General features: G+C 41.2%; 2 protein-coding genes across 6 annotated transcripts in view; one reads left to right on the top strand and one right to left on the bottom strand.

Annotated features, from left to right (window-relative positions):
• Nucleotides 1-543, top strand: part of PLA2G7 (phospholipase A2 group VII) — a 38,937-nt gene extending 38,394 nt beyond the window's left edge. For all 5 annotated transcript variants that reach the window (XM_084889830.1, XM_084889834.1, XM_084889831.1 and 2 more), the window contains one exon: nt 293-543. In XM_084889830.1, coding sequence (XP_084745956.1) covers nt 293-423 — 131 coding nt within the window. In that variant the 3' untranslated portion in view covers nt 424-543. The remainder of the gene's footprint in view (nt 1-292) is intronic.
• A 3,278-nt stretch (nt 544-3,821) lies between these two features.
• TDRD6 (tudor domain containing 6) lies at nt 3,822-15,347 on the bottom strand (the record flags this gene model as incomplete). The annotated part of the gene is made up of 4 exons (XM_084889822.1): nt 3,822-4,302; nt 6,255-6,344; nt 7,605-7,723; nt 9,377-15,347. 4 exons carry the CDS (start codon nt 15,345-15,347, stop codon nt 4,279-4,281), a joined length of 6,204 nt encoding a protein of 2,067 aa, XP_084745948.1. The 3' UTR covers nt 3,822-4,278.
• Between the last annotated feature and the right edge of the window lie 4,963 nt (nt 15,348-20,310).

The raw sequence follows: 20,310 nt of genomic DNA, 5'->3' as shown, positions 1-20,310 counted from the left end.
ACTTGAGAAAATTTAATTTTGCAGCATTGCATACTATATATCAGACAGTAAGTCCACCTATTAGAGCCAACAGTCTTCCTGGTAAGTAAGCCTGGTGTGGACTTCCGTGTTGAGGATACTGTGCATGTTGCATCCACCTCATCTCATTCAGATGCAGCAGCTGGACACAAGATACCTTGTCTCCCTGATCAGTACACAGATTATGTAATTTGTGATGCTATGGTGCCACTTAGTGGCACTCAACTGTTCAACACTCAAAAATTTAATGTTTATTAACATTTATATTTTCCAGGACTTCAGAAAGATTTTGATCAATGGGATTATTTGGTTGAAGGAAAAGATGATCATCTTATTCCAGGGACCAATGTTGACACAACCAAGCTCCATGGCGCTCTACAAAACTCTTCAAGTGTAGAGGAATAGAATTTAGATTAAAAGTGCTTTTTAAAAAGTCTTGCTTTTAAAACTGTTCAAAAGTGTGTGTGTTGTATCGCTCTACCATAATAGTGACTGAAATTTGGATTAAATATTTTTTTCTTTAAATATAAAGGGAGACTACATTATGTAAAATTCTTACCAGCCTAAATTTTACTCTTTACTAAGTGATCCTTTTTTAGTATCAAGTTAATAACTGTTTTTACATTACATTAATGAACAAGGATATTAAAACAGGCATAGTGTCAATAAAAAAGTGTTACAAGGACATAACACTCCCTAAAAATATATTTTTTCTTGCCTTTTTTATTATTATGAGCAGTAGAATTATATTTTAGCAACATGGTAATCTGGGTAGAATTTGGCAGCACTTCCCTTTGCTTCTGGTCATCTTAAGAAAACTCAGATCAAGCAGTCATAAAGCCATTGTTTTACCACAGTGATACTATACAATTTGATACTATACAATTGAACATGATGCCTAAGTGGGGAATGGACAAGGTAAGATTATTGGAGATAGGCAATGGCAACAAATTAAAGCAGATTGAAGGAAATGGGTGATTTGTTTGTATTTGTTTTAATGGTTTATTCCTGGCAAATCCTACTTACAAAAGAAAGGTGCATAAGACAGAGCAGAAATAGCAGCTACATATCACATTCAGTTATTATTCACCAAAGGCAGGGTTAACAGAAAACATTCAGAGTCACTTTTAACTGCTTTATTTTCCTATTATTTTTATTTATTTTTATGTTTTATTATTACTTTATTAAATATGTTTTTTTATTGTTACTAATTTTTAGAGAGAGAGAGAAACATTGATGAAAGAGAAACATTGATCAGCTGCTTCCTGCATGCCCCCTACTAGGGATTGAGCCAAAAACCTGGGCATGGGCGCTGACCTGGAATTGAACCAGTGACCTCTTGGTGCATAAGACAATGCTCAATCAACTAAGTCACATCGGCTGGTCTTCAATTATTTTTATTTAATAAATCTTTTTAATTACATAGGTAGTACTGGAAATAGAATATCACAATAAATGGAGGGAAAAGAATTCCTTAAACATTATGCACTTACTAGAGGCGGTGCATGAAATTAATGCACAGGGAAGAGGAGATCCCCTTAGCCCAGCCTGCACCCTCTCCAATCCAGGACCCCTCAGGAGAAGTCTGCCAGCCTGGTCGCCCCTCACTGCCCTTCTCTGCCATCCTGGTTGCCCCCAACTGCCCCCCCTGCTGGCCTGGTCACCCCCAACAGTCCCCCCATTGGCCTGATTGCCCTTCATGGCTCCCCCTGCTGGCCTGATAACTTGTAACTGTCTTCTCCCCAACCCCATTGGCCTGGTCGCCCCTCACTGCCCTCCACCCTCTGCCAGCCTGGTCACCCCACACTGTCCCCCACCCATGCTGACCTGGTCGCCTCACGCAGCAGCCTGCTGTTTGGTTATTGTGAGAATGTCCTGACCATTTGCATATTACCCTTTTATTAGTATAGATATGTGCAGGAGTCAAGGGAAAGACTTTTTTTTTAGTTTCCCAAAGGATATAAAAACTTACACCACTGAGTAGCTAAATATATTTTGGTCTAAGTATAGCCTTGTTCCTCTGATTTCTTTTTTTTTTTTTTTTTACTTTTTTATTACTTTATTAAGGTATCACATATTTGTCCTCATCCCTCTCCCCCATTCCCATCTCAAACCCCTCCCCACACATGCCCCCACCCCCCTGTTGTCCGTGACCACTGGTTAGGCTCACAGTCCTTTGGTTGATCTCTCTCCCTTATTCCCACCCTCCTCTACCTTCCCTCTGAGGTCTGACAGTCTGATCGATGCTTCCCTGTCTCTAGGTCTGTTCTTGTTCATCAGTCTATGTTGTTCATCATTTCCCCTAGATGAGTGAGCTCAGGTGATACTAGAAATACACTTACAAGAACCAAAAATGAGACAAGCAATAATGGTTATGCTGAGAGGCAAGTGAATCAGTCTATAGTGAGTTTCTTTCTGAGCCAACATTTCTTTTGAGTCCCAATTTCCATGTAAAACAGTTCCTATGTGTACATGTGCTCTGATTTCTTCATAGTTAATTAAGCCTATGTGAACAGGGATAATCAATACTTGGTAAGAAGCTTGGTTCACTATGACTATTCCATATCTACCCCTTCTGCCCAGTTACTAAGTAATTGTGTTCTGAAATGGCACTTCTGGCCTGTCTTAATGTGTTAAGGTGCACAAAGACCCATTTTGAGAAATTTGGTTTCTCCTATCCTATATAGCCATTCAGGTTTAAAATGTTTCAACTCCTCAGCATGAAACTGCAGGCTTCCTGTAATCTGGCCCTGAGATGCCTTCTCTGACATTTCTCTCAGTAATTCACAACCATGTCTCCTGCATGTTGAGCCAAACTTGTCTGTCCATTATCTCAGGAATAATGGTATACTTACCCACCTCCATTAAGTTAAATGCAAAACCATCTCCTTTTTGCTTTTTGAAATTACACCCAGCTTTTAAGCTTCTCTATTCTCACTATTCCCTTCGAGCTTCAAGGTCTGATAAAGCTTCCTATGCAAACATCTTTCCCCCACTCTTATGTCACAAACCTCATTTTAGAAATGGATAACCATTCCAATTGTATGGCTGTCCCACTCAATAGCACCTCTTTAAAATCCTTTGTTGGTGGCTTGTGCTGCTGCAGAAAAAAGAAAATATCTGCTGAAAGGACCCAATGAGTTAAGGGTAAAAACACAGAACCCTAGTATAGTGCATACTGAATATCTTTCAGGGAAATAATAAAATACCTATTTAATGTCTATTCCTTTTTAGGTACTTTACATAAATTATTTATAATCTTAAAAATATTGCAAGAAAGGTTTTATTATCCCCATTTCACAGATGAGGAAGATCAAGGCTCAAAGATATTATATAGTCTGCCTAGGTCGCATATATAGTAAGTAGGATCTATTTCCTGATGCTAGGATCTGGACCTTGCATACTACCACTCACAGCCATGTTTTTAAAAGCATGGACTTTGATGTTAGATGGGTCCGGTTTGATCAAGCTTTTAGCTCTTTGACCAAACAACTTCAGTGTCTGGTACATTGTTCAAGGGCTGATTTTCAAACACGTTATCCACAGAAGGTTTATTAAAGACTTCATGAAGTTATTTAGCTTCTGTAAAAAGGTTCCATTTTCTCGCCTATAAAATATGAGCAATATTAATATGCACCTGGAGTTGAGGAGTAAATAAGAAAATACATTTAAAATACCAGCCAAGTGATTAAACCCAGAGCTAGCATTTAATGCTGCTCTCTTTTTCCCAACTGTAGAATTGTGGTTCCTTTACTATGGATATTCCAAAATTCTATTTCCTCTTTAATGAAAAGAGACCACTACACTTTTAAGGATAAACTTTATTCAAATATTGTGTCATATTGGAATACTTCCAAATTCAAACAGGCAATTAGTCAAATATTTAGACAGAAGGCAAAGTTACTGGAACAAAAACAAAAATCTTAAAGGAGTTACAAAACCATCCTCCTAAGTAGCATCATATAATATACTTGTCATAAACCTATACTTTTAAACACTATATTTTAAATAATTTTTAAAAATATGACCTAATGTGTTAGTAAATTGGTTAGCAAAATAAAGACACCCTCCAATCCATATACATTCAGCAATATGACTATAAATACACTGCACAGTCAACTTATTTGATTTTCACATATCAAAGTTTCCAAAGCATGACAATTTCTTGCAATCCAGGCTCTCAATTTACTCAAACACTCTATTGGTCTGGATGCCATGCCTCTTTTTTATGAGCAGCTCTGACTGGATCCACAGCTAAATTTATGTTACCTCCAAGCTTCTTTTCTGAGGTTGAGAAAGAAACAGAAAAAAAAACACAAGGAAATTAGTTTCATGGGAGTGACCACCACAAATGTAATGTACTCTAAAAATGGGGAGGGAGGATGAGTGAGTATTCTAATTACTGCAGAGAATTATCCCTATAAAATTGTTTTCTTTTTAGTGTTTTGGTTCTCACACATTACCTATTATCAGATAAAGTTTCTCTAAAATATTATGAAATGGACATATTTTCTTATTTTGCTAGAATGATGTTAACAAGGCTGGTAGCCAGTTAGTTCGTTGTTCTCTTGGACTAGTGCGTATTTTTCACATAAAACCACCAAGAGCTGATTTCATTCATAATCTGCTCAATTCTAAGAACAAATGTGCTACTTATGAACATGACCATGCAATGACCAGGAACTCCCCCAAAATGAACTGTACCATACACATAAAACTAAAAGTCCTGAAAGAAATTCCAAGAGACCATTTAACATGCATTGATGATTTGAACATATAAGCTAATTAACACTGAAAAAAACCTTTAAACTATGAATTTGTCAGATTCACAATCTAACTTTCAAGGTTAATTCAATCAACAAGCATTTCCTATTTCAAGAATTCCTCTTCTTGGCTATTTATCCTCCTAACCACATTTAACATTTTAGCTAAAGAGTTGTTTTTTTTCTTCTTTTTTTCTTATTAGTGATAATCAAGGAAATTAATTGATAAACTATTTCTGTTTGAGGGTTCAGGGTAATGGTATCTTTAATATTTGACAATCTGTTTTATAAACATCATCCAATGACATGAAGGAAAGATCTTTCCCTCATGTTTGGACTATATACCAGCAAATCAAACCCTTGGATTACAACCAGTTCTTCATTGTAGGCACAAAATAATTAAAATGAGAAAGGGAACCATAGAAAAAACATAAAAATTGTAAACAATAAAAAGTAATTGTTTTTTTTTTAAAAAGTAATCCTTTAAAAAGGATCTTTATAGCGAAGAATCACTGCAAGTACATCTTCTATCCTTCAGCTACACGTTTCTCTGGCCCATCTCCATCGGAGCATTTGACCCAGAGAATGAAGTACCCTCTTCCAACGGTTAGCTCCCAAACTCCCACAACTCTGGTGCCTGGTACATTGTCCAAGGGCTGTTTTCAAACACATTATCCCTGGTGAGCCACAGAAGGTTTAATAAAGACTTCATGAAGAGGAATAGTTCTCCTGGATGCTTTCAACTCCTAATAGCATCATGTATGTGATGTCTGTACAGAAATGAATTCATAAGACCTATTCTTATGGTAAAACAAAATAGCTCAGATAAAAAAAAATTTTAATGTAATCAAATAGAATCCCAGACCATGGTGAGTTAATGTATCACAAAAAAGTAGTCCTAAGTTAATGCCTCATGAGATTTAAATTTATCCAAACAGGATAAATTCAAATGCCCAGACATATCATAATGGCAACAGAAATTTCCCACCTTATAATCTTGAATGAAGAACAAAATACAAAACTGTATGTAGAATAAAGTAAACTATGTTCAAAATATATAGATGGTATGTTTATATTCCATATAATCAGAAAAACTATAAAGGAAAACCACATTGACCAACGTGTTTATCTTTGAATGAATATATTACAGGTGACTGATACTCTCTTCTTTTTAACTTTGCCATTGTCCTAGATTTTCTGCATCAAACATATTTTATAAAGGTCATGGACACCAAACAATTTCAATTTTTTAAGTCCCAAAATGAAAATGAAAGAGTAAAATATTAATAACTAGGTTGTCCAAAAGGATATGAGGCATAAAGCCCAGAAACATTGATTCTGTTATTGCTGTTTTTCATCGTCATTACAGTAAAGACCCCCATTATTCCTAAACACAAGGTCTTTGGCAATAGTTATCACCTTTCAAAATGAAGGACAATGCTCTCATTAATTACTATTTCTATAATTCCATACCTCACATGGACTCTTATCCAATTTGGGTATGCCATTCCAGACATTCTCAGGGTTCACTATCTCCTCCATACCATTTGAAAGGTTCAAAACCTACCATAGAAAAAAATGTAATAAATATTGGTAGATTCCAAAAACTGTAACTGATTCTTATACCACAACAATCCTTTAAAAAAATGAAATACCTTAAAAGGCAATAAAAAAAATAATTGTATTACATTTCAGTCTTACATTTCAATTCAATCTTACTTTAGTTCAAAAATTAGATATTGAACATGCCTAGAGATCAAAGATGGATAAAATTTAGATCTCAAAAGGTTTAAAATTTAGTGGAGAAACAGATCTCTAAACAGTAAATTGTATAATAGATTTCTTCAGCAGGAGATACAAAAATATACAGAAGACATAAAGCCCTTTGAAGGTAGGGAAAAGGGAGAGGTAGAGAAATTTAGAAAATAAAGCAAGTGAATGCTTCCTGGAAGATGCAATGGCTAAAGTAAATATTTTAAAGATAAGTGGAGATTAACCAGTTTGGCAGGGAACAGCATACAGGCAAATAGAACAAACTGCATTATTAAATACATCAATCAAAGAAGCCAAGCAGAATCACATATATGAGAAACCAAGAAGTCTGATGTTCATCTGGTGTAAAGTACAAAAGATAAAGGAGCAAGACATTGGAGAGGTACACTGACACTTTAACCCGAAGGACTATGTCATGTTGATGAGCTTGACTTTTCTATTCTAGATGAGCAATTCTCAAATTTTAATGGTATAAGAATGCAGAGTCCTGGTCCTACTCCCAGAAGTTCTGAGTCAGCCAGGCAGGGCACAGCCTGGAAACCAGCAGTTTAAGTGAATACACCAGGTGATTCTGATACAAGTGGTTTTCAGGTCACAGGAGAGATACATTCAAGTGCAAGTCCCCAAGAACTTTGACACACAGGAATGATGTACTCAGACTGGCATTTGACAAACTGCACACCGGCAGTGTGGAGATCAATGGAAGGAAGGCCAGAAGTGAACCAAATAGAAGGTTATTAGAATAATCCGGTAGTGAAATGAGAGACTAGGCAAAGGCAGTGGCAAGAGATCTAAAACATTTAGACAGTTGGGAAGTGGAAAGTGTAGAACCTGGTGATTGATAGAATTTTAGGGGTAAGGAGGAAAGCCTAGCACAATTTCTTGCTAGGATGCTCATCTATGAACTCTTAAAACGATATTTTGCATTGCATCAAAATAGGAGGGGGAATGAACAGTTGAACATCTGTGTAACTGCATTTTCTCAGCTTATAAAAGTTCCTTAACAGTCTTCAGGTACATTTTGAGATAAAGTACTTCAACTGTACTCACCTTTGTGCCTTCTTCAGCTATTTCCAAAATCTCACATTTAGACCATGTGTGTCTTGACCACACAACACATTTGGATCCCACAGTAAATCCTTTCAGAGTGTACGTGTTCTCTGGTTCAGCTGCCAGATTGAACAGAGTAAGACCCAATGCATACCTCTTCATTCCTTAATATTAGATGCATGAGCAAAGCATTTTCCTAATCTGCCATTGCTATTCCTATATAATCGGTATCATATAAGATACAACATGTTCTAAGTCTGTCATCTTTCCTTGGTTTTGTTTAAATTCTATCAGGGTCCCTCCCCATATAATTCCTTACCGTTTTCCTCAAAAACAAACAAAAAACTATCACCATGTGTTGTGTTTTTTAAAGGTGTGTGTCTGGTTCTAACATTAAAAACTACTACAAAAAGCAGGCTATTCTTGCCAGAGGTGGTGTGGTCTATGGTTGCAACAACCATTTCTATAGCAAAGCAGCACATTGCAAATAAACAGACAATCTTATCACAAAGCTATTACTTACTATTCTGAAATGTAACAATGAAGACTAAAAATCTAGTATAATATTTAAATAAGTCATCATATATCCACATGATGGCATACTATGGAACTAAATTATTTTGAAGGCATATTTAAAAGATGAACACTGTAGGATAGTATGATCTCTATTTGGTTTTATAAACTCTCTGTAAATAAACACACACATAAGCAGAAAGACAACAGAAAGGAAGCACACCGTGGTGTTAACTGTGGTCATTTCTTGGTGAGGCAGTTATGATGATTTTCATTCTCCTGAGAGTCTATCATTTTCTCTATTTTGTACAATAACTCAAGTTGAATAATATAACAATTATTGAAAAGTTACATTGATTTAAAAAAAAACACTAAAAGTTAGCCATTTAATCTAACTTTTATCTTAGTAAGCAGCCAAGAAAATAGCAGTAATAATAATTTAGAGAAAAGTTAATGACATTAAATGTCCTCCAATATTTACTCCTGGCTGTTAACTTTTTTGGTTTGTATAGGCTCCATAATCTAGTTTTTGTCTAAGGGATTCTAAATGAATGGCAAAGTACCTGCATGAAACAAAACAGTTAAATTTGAAAACTCTGCTGAAATGATCCTTATCATAAATTCATGCCTATAGTAATGTTTGGAAAAAACACACACACACACGCAAACACACACACAAAACCCAAACCCACACTTTTTTAAAAAACACCAAAAAATATAACCTCTTTATTTTAAAGGTATTGTTTTTTGTTTTATATTTTAATGTGATTACTTTTTGGAAACACACTTTACGCATTTGATTTTTTAAACACAAAATAAATCAGCATTTTACCCAGCATATTAAGTATTATTTTACACAAATTTTATAATTTAATTTAAAATTAAATTGTTTGGCTCAATGGATAGAGCGTCAGTCAGTGGACTGCAAGGTCCCAAGTTCAATTCCAGTCAAGGGCATGCATGTACCTTGGTTGCAGGCAGATCCCCAATGTGGGGTGTGCAGGAAATCCATGTTTCTCTCTCATTGATGTTTCTAACTCTCTATCACTCTCCCCTCCTCTCTGTAAAAAATCAATAAAATATATATATTTTTAAAAATACCCTCCAAATTGAATTCTCTTTTCAGGTTTTACTCTGTTCCCCCCCCAAAAAAAAGTTAATTTAAAAATTCAGATAATAATTTTTTAAGACAAATTAGTAAACAAATAAGAAAACACCAGGTTAAACCTAAATGAAAGTGAGAGAAAAAACTCACATACCTGGGACCCCTGGGAAAGCACCGTGTTTCCGCTCATCTCTGGGTTCTTCCTCAGAAAACAGAGACGTCAATGAGGAAATGTCATCTCTGCTTTTATATTCTGTAAATTCTTCTTTAGATGTAGTCATTTCCATCTGTGTCTTGGGATCACAATCCTTTCCATGGAGATGAGATGGCAACCCAGCTTGGTCATCAAGCCATTCCACACAGCTTGGCTCTCTCGCGGCCTCCGCACCCAGGGATTCTAGGCACAGCTGGGCTGTAGGCAAGTCTAGCTCTGGCTGCTTCTCGGCTTCACAGGTGAGGGGCAGCTGTACCATGAAGGGCTCCAGGGTGGCTTCTGGGTCACAGACCAGGGGGAGTGGCTCGATGGGAGGCACCAGGCCTGGCTCTTCTTTTTCTTCATCCCCGACGAGGGAATGCTGTAACTCGATGGATTCCAGGTCCACGAATTCTTTTGATTCATCATCAGGAGAAAGCCGCACCTCAAGTGAATTCAGTTCTAGTATCTCCTCTGTTTCATCAGCACGTGGAAATAACACACTCAATTCTGTCATTTGTTCAACCAAATGGCACTCTACTTTACCTTCCAGGACCTCAGTGCCAGTCTTATCTTTGCATGGGTTTTCAAAAGCTTTAAAAATGGCATCCATTTTGGGATCATGGAATTTATTTGGTTTTATTTCAATCATGTTTAAATCTTTCTCAATTCTTGCAGAGAGCTCACCTGCCTGTGGTTCCACATACAATGTTTTCTCTTGTCCGTCCTTACTACATGGTTTCTTACCTCTGACATCAGGACCGGGGAACCTAAGAGCTCCCTTTATCCCTGGGCCATTTCTTTCATAGGGCAGATCACTGTTTCGAATACCAATCTGAGAATACCTTTTCATTTTCTCATTAATACTTTCGCCTTTACTTTTCAAGTCAACAATTGCCAAAGGGATATCACAAATATCCTTTTTTATTTCTAAGATTGTTATCTCCAACACATCTTCTGTTACTATTTCATAAAACACATCATTTCCCTCTTGAGGGCACACACCCTCTGAAACATGAAATCCCAAGAGACAACAGGGAAAGGCTTGCATGGGGATCGCCATAAGCTCAGAAGGAATGGTCCAGAGGGATTTGGGGTCCACGCAGTCTTCAATGTTCCCAAAGTCCACAAGCCTGACAGACACAAGAGAATCTTTGCAAATATTGGTGATAAGCGCCCTGTACAAGTGCCCGTCCTCTCTGTATCTCACGATGCAAGGATCTCCAATGCGAGGACATGAGATACAACTTCTCCAATCTGGTGTCTGTTCTCCAGCAGCTTGTAGTCTTCCTTCTAAATACTGAAGTTTCTCAGTATCAGCAAACTGACACCAAAAATATTCAGGCCCATCTACCACAGTGGCATAAGCTCTTAGCGTCTTCATCTTGGGATCATACCAGTTAAGAAATACTGACGTGTCACTGTCTGTTTTGTTGGCCGACTTGGAAAAGGCGCCATTCATTATTTGGAGGGAAAATCCTATTTCTGATTTTTCACTGAAAGTATATCTGCTAATTATATCTTCTGCTATGATCCCATGTTCATCGGCAAGAATAACCTCCCATCTGTCTTGGAATTTAACAAATTCACATTTTATTGGAGCCTCGTCTGTCCTTTGAGAGAAGTAACGCATCATTTCTTCACAGTTTAGAACCTCAGGAATCCAAAGCCCCTGTAAGGAGCAGTGAATGCACAGCCTTGGCAACAGGGCGTTAACAAGGTCAAGTTTACCTATCTTGTTAGCAGGAACCGTGGAAACGTTGCCATAATCTATAAATTGCACAGAGAGAAGGTCACTGGGTTGTCTTTCCTTGACCACAGCACGGTACCACAAATTGTCGTCTGGGAAAGTGGCACATATTATATCTCCTCTTTGCAAAGGTGGACCTGTATAGCGTTCGGGCCTCCTCCTAACATCATTTAATCTCTCTGAAAGACGACTGAGTTTAGCTTCATCTTCTGTTAGTTGCACATAAAAGTCTGAAAGGTCATTTATATGAGAAACATACACAGTTGTTTTAAAGCCAGGCTTTACAGTCTTCTGTGGGAACTCAGAGAATTTTAGAGGCAAATCTTTGTTACAGAAACCTCCTCTTTTTCTCTCTGAAGGAGTGACTTCCAGTTCCGTGACTTTCTTTGCTTCTTTCTTTTCTATAAATGAAGACACTTCACTCTTTTCATTGCCCACAGAGTTGCCATGTTGAGGGACTACGTTTGCCTTTGTTGAACTCTGTGAAAGTATGAGCTCCTTACCTGCTGAACTATTCTTAGGTTTGTATGACTCTGCCAGAATCTCCATATTATGTATCTTGTTCTCTGCTGGTTTGCTTAAATATTCCATAGGTGACAACTTCATATTTTTCTTTTTCACATCAAGAGTTTCTGTTGCAGAGAGTACTTCACTTTCTTCTTTTTTTTGTTCCCTACCTTTGTAACCAAGCAATGCTAACTTCTCATTAATAGTAGCATTGATTTGAATACTGTCATCATATAGTTCTATCATCAGTTTTCCATCTGGATCTTTGGCTACGACCACAGCCTTCAATAACTTGCCTAAAATAGTCTCCTGAAACCATGTTGTAATGTCTTTTGGTATATGGTCAGGAATATCAGACAAGGAGCATCTAATGCCCTGCATGGGCAAAAGTAAGACATCATATGCATCACTAGGTATTGAAAGCAGATCATCATTTGCTACCACGCGAATGTTACCAAAATCAACAAAAAATACTTTGCTTGGGTCTTTTTCTATCATTATCCCCCTACTCCAATTTCTGTCAGTGTACTTAGCAAGGCACAAGTCTCCCGGGATCAAGGGTGCTTTTTTTATGTTCAGCAAAGTTTTATTTAATTGTATAATAGAACATGACAACTCTTCTAAAATATGGGCATTTCTCCCCAACTGGCAATAAAATGTCCAAGGCTCGTCAACATGTGTTATAAGTACTGATTCTTCACTTCCAACTCTCATATCATGTGTTGAATAGTAGTAAGAACATAGCTGAAGGGGGAAGCCCAGTGGCTTCGGAAGTTTGATTGGCTTTGCAAATCTTTTTTCTACCAAGATATGGCTTACACTCTGAAAGGGTGTTAGCAAATCCACGATATAAAACAGTTCCTTGTCACCTGTTGATGCAGTAGCAAATATTGTGCATTTTAATTCTAGATTGTCTTTCCATGCATTGACTACAAATTCACGGAAAAATTTTATTGTCTTTTCACCCCAAGCAAAAGGATTCTGACCAGTTGGTTCAATTAAGTTATAAAGACTGCACCTAAAGGCCTGAGCCTTCATTTTGAGAAATTCTTCATTAATTGAACAAATATTCTCCACAGATACCGTATCTTTATTTCCATAATCTACAAATACTACTTTGACATCCTCTGAAGATTGTGTCCTCCTGACCAGAGCTCTGGACCATTTTCCATTTGCTGTTCGCTTTGCCAAACAAGCAGGGGTGGTCCCCTGGTAAGGAGTAGGGGTATTGTTGCAATAGTCCTGAATATCACACATTAATGCTTTAAATTCTTGCATGTTCCTGGTCAGTTGGCACCAGAAATAGCCTGGGTTTTTAGCGTAAGACACTTTGACTTCCATTGTGCTTCCAACTTTTATCTCTCCTTCACAAGAAGAGCCTGGCAAGAAATTCTGTATAAGAGGAGCATAAACAGACATTCTTTTCTCTTTTTCCTCCACAACTAGTCCCATTGAACCATGTGTACCAACTATGGTGTCCGCCAAAGTGTCGGAAACACACGCAGTCGTATTATCCCCCTTGGCAGAAGTTACTTTGTTCTTCTCAGCACTGAAATGGTTTGAAACATGCTCTGGGAAGAGGGTACATCCAGGGATATTTCCCTGTGTTTCAAATTCCTGATACTTGGCATATCCAGCTTGAGCAATTAGCTTACCAATGTTTTCTTCCCCTGTTCTTGATTCATCCAGAATCTCCACCACATATTGCTTATCCTTCTTATCAAGGACATGGATAACTAATTCTTTGTGGAGCACAGTCTTTTTAAAAAAGGAAATTGCCTCCTGGCTCCAGGTTCCCGCCACAGGCCAAATGTCAGCCAGAGTGCACCTCAGAGCCAAACCTGGCAGCCTTCGGAACTGAGGCAGCAGCATCCTCACGTCACACCAGTCCACCGTCTCCGAATTGCCTCGGTCGACTAAGAACACGTCCACGTTCTTGTCGTCCAACCTGGTGACCAGGGCCCGATAGTAACCGTTCTCCATCCATTTCGCGCAGCAGAGGTCATCAGCTTTCGGCTTCAAAACCACCCCGTCCAGCTTCCTGGCCGAGGAGTAGAAACTGCACATCCTCTTCATCAGCTTGCTGAAGGTGCCCCTGTGCTTCCTCAGCCCGATCCAGAACTCAGAAGGGTCTCTAACAAACTCCACTTGGGCATCGTAGAAGGTATTGATCTTTAAATGGACAGACCTCAGGGCTGGGAGGGGAAGCTCTTCCTCCACTTCTTCAGCCAGAGACTGACAGTAAAGGGCTGCTACGGACTCCTCGTCTTCCTCCTGCTCCTCCTCCTCTTCCTCTTCCTCCTCCTCCTCTTCCTCCTCCTCCTCTTCTGTTCCCGGGCTGTGGAGGAATCTGTCGATCAGGCAACAGGACTGTACCCCAAAGGCACAGTTAAGATTCACCCCGTCTTCTCCGTACAGCGTGACGTAATACACATGCTCAAAGGAACAGTAAAACTCAATCTTGGCATTCACGGCCTGGCCCAGTATCAGTGCCTTCAGGCCGCCGACCTGGGACGGAGACCAGCCTCGGCCGCCGTCCCAGAGGCCGTACAAGGCGCAGGGGTAGGTCACCACGGGCATTCGGAAGTACTCAGGCAGCAAATAGCGCAGGCTGCTGCAGCTCACCAGCTCTTTCCGGCCGAAGTCGATGTGGAGCACCTGGGCACAGCGCTGGGGCCAAAAGGTCTCGAGCAAGAGCGCCCTGTACCAGTGTCCGTCCAGCCCGCAGGACGCACACGGGGAGCCCGACTTGTCCGGGCTCTCCTCCTCCCCCTCCCAGGGGCCACTGGTGCGGTTCTCATCCCCGGCCCCCACGGAACCCCGGTAGATGTGGGCCATGCTCTCCGAGAGGCGACGGATCTCCTGGGAGAAGCTCCGCAGCTGGCAGTGGATGCGGTGCGGGTGGCACACCTGCGTCACCACCATGGGCTCCGTCACGCCCAGCTGCAGCTGCGGGTAGAAGTAATCCAGGCTCGGCTTGTCCTGCTTGGGCAGGACCCGCTGCAAGACGTGGGTCCTGGAGGATCCCGCGGAGGCCGCCGCCGGCAGGTAGCGTTTGAGCAGCGAGCGGAAGAGGCTGTGCGGCACCTGCCTGGCCAGGCCCAGCTCCTGCATCTGCTGGCACAGCGCGGGCACCTCCAGGAAGACCAGGCGGTGCGGCAGGAGCACGTCCAGGACCTGCCCGCGCAGCTCCTGGCCCTGCAGGTGGCTGAGGAAGTCCAGGGCGCCGGGCTGCCAGTGCTGGGGCCTGCCACCGCCGCCCCCCGCGGGCACCAGGCCGGCCAGCACGCAGCCCAGCACCTCCGACGGCAGGTGGAAGAACTCGCTGCGCCCGGGCACCAGCGAGCCCGCGGCCGCCGTGATGATGCGGCCCTCGTCCAGCAGGAAGACGCGGCTGTCCTGGCCCTGCCGGCTCACCACGCGGCCGCGGTACCAGCGGTGCCCCACCTGCACCAGGCACAGCTCGCCGGGCATAGCCGAGGCGCCGCCCAGCGCCCACGGGCCTCGCGTGGCCGACGCCTCCTGGATCTCCTGGCTCAGCCGCAGGTACTCTTCCCGCCGCTCGCCCACCAGCCCCCAGAGCTGCACAGGGATCACCTCAGAATGCACGGCCACGAAGGACACCTTCAGGGCCAGCGAGGCCCCCGGCGGCGGCAGCCCGGGTGTGGAGCACATCTCCTTGGCGCGGCCAGGGCGGGTCAGGCCCGCGGACCCCCTGCGCCTCTGGAGGGAGCACAACCCAGGCTCTGGACCCAAGCCCTGGGAAGACCCCCCTGCGAGGCCACCGGAGGCGCCGCGCCAATCGCCCAACCTCCAGGCCGGACTCGCACCGACTGGTAAGACCCCGCGGCGTGTCCAACCGTCCCACGGTTGAGCCCACGGTTGCGAGGCCGCGCAGGCATTTGCGCGTGCGGCGCCCGGGGTTCTGGCCGCGGGCCTGGAGGGAAGCGGTGGGAACCCAGGGAGAGGGGGAGGGGGGGGGGGGAGGTGTGGCAGGAGGGCAGAAGAGACTTGCAGGGCTGTTCAGGAGGCCAGGACTGGAGCAGGACCTGCCTCTCCTGAGAGCGCCTTCCACTCTGAGGGCCACAGTGTGAAGGGCTGGCCACGGGCTGCAGGGAGGCCCAGGCCAGAGAGTTGCTGCCTCTGGGGCTGTCCAGCGAGTGTGAGCCAGGCGCAGGCTCGCCAGGGGGGAAGGGCCCCAACACTCACAGGCCCCCAGGCGCTCCTGGGCTCAGGGTGCCTATGATATGCGCTTGTGTCCTACATAGGACAGGGTTTGCTGTGACCTGGAGCAGGTTGCTGACCCTCTTTCTGTGAACCCCTTTTATCACCTGAATTGTTACAGGGGTTAAAGTGTGAGCCCTAACCCGTTTGGCTCAGTGGATAGAGTTGCAACCCTATCCACTGAACAGTTGGTCACAGATTAGATTCTGTTCAAGGGCATGCATCTTGGTTGCAGGCTCAACCAATCGACACATAGATGTCTCTCTCTCTCTCTCTCTCTTCACTTCCATTCCAATCTCTGTAAAAGTCAATGGGAAAAATATCCTCCGGTGAGGATAAATAAGTAAATAAATAAATAGTATGAGACTCTAGTATGTGGAGACCTAAATGCTTCCTTCCCCATGTTTATCCAGTGGGAGTTTCTTTGCTGTTTAGGTTGCCTAATCAGCAGCCTAGCTTTTCAGGCATTTATTCTTCATTTACTCCCAGAGTGAGGACAGAACTGGGCTCATAAAAGGAGGTCAAGAGTAAAGGAAGAAACGTGACTTCAAAGTCTTGCTGTATCTCCTGTGGCAGAGGGTCTCTTGGCCGAACTCTTGTTGTTTGTCCCCCACCTAAATCTTATCAAGGGGGTCCTTGGACGACTCCATTTGTCAAGGAGGAGGGAGTGGCATGGAGAAGGGCAGACCCTATAAGTAGCCCACAGAGATGTCTGCATTGGATTTCTGCTCATCTGCAACATTAGAAACATTCATCTTAGTTTCTCATACTTTTCCATCTCAGTCCTTCACATTATGAAATATCAGATACAATGTAGATAAAGTCAAGGCGTATAACCCTGGTCTACGGGAGTGAAGCTCAGTGTCTCCATCTACACAGATTAGAGATCTCCCCACTTCCAGAGCACCTGGGCTTACTTTGCACTCTTATTTGTGTTACAATTAGCCATCCACCAGCTTAAAATCTCCTTTTGGCAAGCACTGTTTCTTGCATTCCTGGAATCTAGTCTGGGGGCTGGGGCAGTATATACAGTACTAGTACTTACAGAATCTATATATATAAAAGCCTAGGCAACCTAGGCAACCAGGTGACTGGTTGCTATGATGCACACTGACCACCAGGGGGCAGATGTTCAACACAGGAGCTGCCCCCTGGTGGTTAGCTAGCTCCAACAGTGGGAACGCTGCTCAGCTAACTGTTAGGCACAGGTCGAAGGGCTCATGGCTGGCCACTGCAGTCCAGAGCATTGGGGGGGCGGGGGGGAGGCATGGAAAGTGGGGCTGGGATGAGCAGGAGTGGCAGGTGGTGTTGGACTACTGGTTTCGGCCCAATCCCTGCAGGCTACAACAAGGGACCCCACTAGTGCATGAATCTGTACACTGGGCCTCTAATGAATACTACTAGTAAATGAAAGAATGAGTATGATTTCTCTGAAAAGCTAGACTTTTGAAGTTTACTCAGATCGACAAGATGTGAAATAAATATGCAAATAAAGCTTCAGTACCTTAAAGGAACATGTCATTTCAAAGAACATTCCATTTGAAGAGTTAAGTTTCAAAGTTGTTTTTTTAAAACATAAAATCATCAGCAAGCTTTGTTTCTATACATTTTGTAAAGTTCAAAGGCCCCCTTTGAACAAGGGCATATTTTATTGTGTCCAATACCACCTATTAGTTGCTAAGTAGATAGAATCTGCCTCCTACTGTATGCAGGATTTGACATCTGAAGATGCTAGATACTTTTTATGGGGTATTAAAAATTAGGATCCTTGGCTCTGTTCTTAATGCCAAATATTCTATTTAATTGAAACTCTCTGTTCACAAAGCAATAACTTTTGTGTCTCATTCCTGTTGGGCTGAACCCAAAACAAGAGTGCACAGTACAGTGTATGGGATGCCATAAAGATTTGGTATTGAACTCCATGCCTGTAAATGTTCACAAATTTAACTCTTGTGTATATACCTGTGCAATAAAAAGTATTTTCTATGGAAGTGGCGGGGGGGGGGGGGGGAGGAAGCTAAACTTTTACCCATACACTCATTCTTGAAAATTCAATTCAATTTTCCAAGTGTACCCTGGTTAATGTCCCAATCACCATGTAAGAAAAGCATTTGATTTAAAGATGTCTAGCAAGATCTAGCTGAAATCTCTCTTCCTCATGACTCTTTCTCTTCCTTTTACCCTATGTCTGTTACATTACCTATCATGGCTTGCAATTGTTTATTATTTCTTCCTTCTACCAGTGTGACCTTCCTGGAAGCAGGAACTCCTCTCATTTATTTTTATGGCCTGAATGCCCAGCCTTTGCTTTCCCATATGTATTTTAGAGTATACTTGTCAATTTCTGCCAAAAAAAGAAAACCTGTTGGGATTTTTATTAGGATTGCATTGTAGATAGAGATCACTTTAAGAACTGACTTCTGAGCAATACTTTTTTCAATCCGTGGACATGGTTTCCTCTCTCCATTAATTGAGCTCTTTACTTTCTTCAGCTATATTTTGTAGTTTTCAGTGAACAAGCCTTGCAAAGTATCTTGTTAGATTCATCCCTAAGTTTTTCATATTGTAAATTATATTTTAAAAATTTTTAGTTTCCAAGTTTTCATTGCTACTGCAATATATATTCTGTTTATGATCTTGCTAAGATTCATTAATTCTAGTAGCTTTTTTGGTAGATTCCTTAGGATTGTCTACACAGTTACATCACCTGTGAATAAAGGTAGTTTTATGTCTTTCTTTCTGATATATATACCTTTTCTCTTTCTTGCCTCATTGCAATGGCTAAGACCTGCAGTACATTTTTAATAAAAATGGTGAGACTGGGTATTCTTGTCCTGTTCCTGTGGGGAGACAGCCTTCAGTCTTTCACCAATGTGATGTTAGGTATAGGCTTTACTTAGATCTCTTTTACCAGGTTGAGAGAGTTACCTTCTTTGCCTAGTTTTTTTTGAGAACTTTAATCATGAAAGGATATTGGATTATATTATGTACTTTTCATACTCTATTGAGATGGTTGATTTTCTTTGTTTATTAGGTGAATTATATTAATTTTTAAAAATACTCAGATACTTTTTTCATTGATTTTTAGAGAGCAGGAGTGGGAGGGAGGAGGGGAGAAAGAGAAACATTGATGTGAGAGAGACATATCTATTGGTTGCCTCCTGAATGTGCCCCAACTGCAGGACCAGGGAACAATCAAGGTATGTGCCCTTGAGTGAGAACTGAACCCACAACCTTTCAGTGCATGGGATGATGCTCTAACCACTGAGAAATACTGGCCAGGGCTATTGATTTTTAAATGTTGAAGCTAACCTTGTATTCCTGGGATGAGCCACACTTAGATATGATGTAGTGTCCTCTTTATAATGCTGAATTCAATTTGCTAATATATATTTACAACTATACTCACATACTTTAAATTTTTTAGGTTAAAAAATGTTAGTAAAATATACTTAAAACTTACACTTTAAACATTTAGTATGCATTAAGTACATTCACATTATCGTGCAACCATCACCACTATCTACCTCCAGAACTCTTTTATCATCCCAAACTGAAACTAGATACCCGTTAAATAGTAACTCCTCATTCTCCTCCACCCAAGTTCCTGGTAACCCTCTTCTACTTTCTGATTATTGTAGTGTCTCACATAAGTAGAGTCAGATACTATGTGCCCATTGTGTCAGGCTTATATCATGCAGCATACTTTCAAGATTCATCCATGATATAGCATGTCTCAGAATTCCCTTCCTTTTTAGGGATGAATAATATTCCATTTTAGGTATATACCACATTTTTCTTACCCATCTATCTATCAATGGACAGTTGAGTTGCCTCCACCTTTTGGCTATTTGAAAAAAGCTGCTATGAACATTAGTATACAAACACCTGTTCAAATCTCTGCTTTCAATTCTTTTGAGTATGCACCAAGAAGTGGAATTGCTGAATTATAGGATAATTTTGTTTAATTTTTTGAGGAAGTTCCCATACTGTTCTATATAGCAGCTGTACCATCTTACACTCTCACCAGCAATGTACAAGAGTTCCAATTTCTCCATGTCACCCCTAACACTTGTTATTTTGCATTTTGTTTTTATAACAGCCATCCTAATGGGTGTGAAGTGGTACTTACTGCATCTATGTTCACAAGAGACTTTAATCTCTTTTTTTATAAATGGATTTAAACATTTTGAACAATAAGAAAGCAACTGAGAAGTTAAAGAAGTCCCCATGTTTCTTGGCTGCTGTACTGACTGTGTCATACAACAGAGAATCCTGGAGGAAGAGCACATTTTAAAGGGTAGGGAGGAAGTTGTACAGGAAAAAAAAATTACTTAATAATTGGAAACTTGAGGTCACAGGACTGTGGGCCATCCTGCTGCAGATATATAATTGGCAATTGATAAAACACTAT

This window comes from Pipistrellus hanaki, assembly GCF_964339955.1.
Source record: "Pipistrellus hanaki genome assembly, chromosome: 7".
Classification (NCBI taxonomy): Eukaryota; Metazoa; Chordata; class Mammalia; order Chiroptera; family Vespertilionidae; genus Pipistrellus; species Pipistrellus hanaki.
Note: the sequence above shows the minus strand (reverse complement) of the source record. Positions and strands in the feature narration are given on the sequence as shown.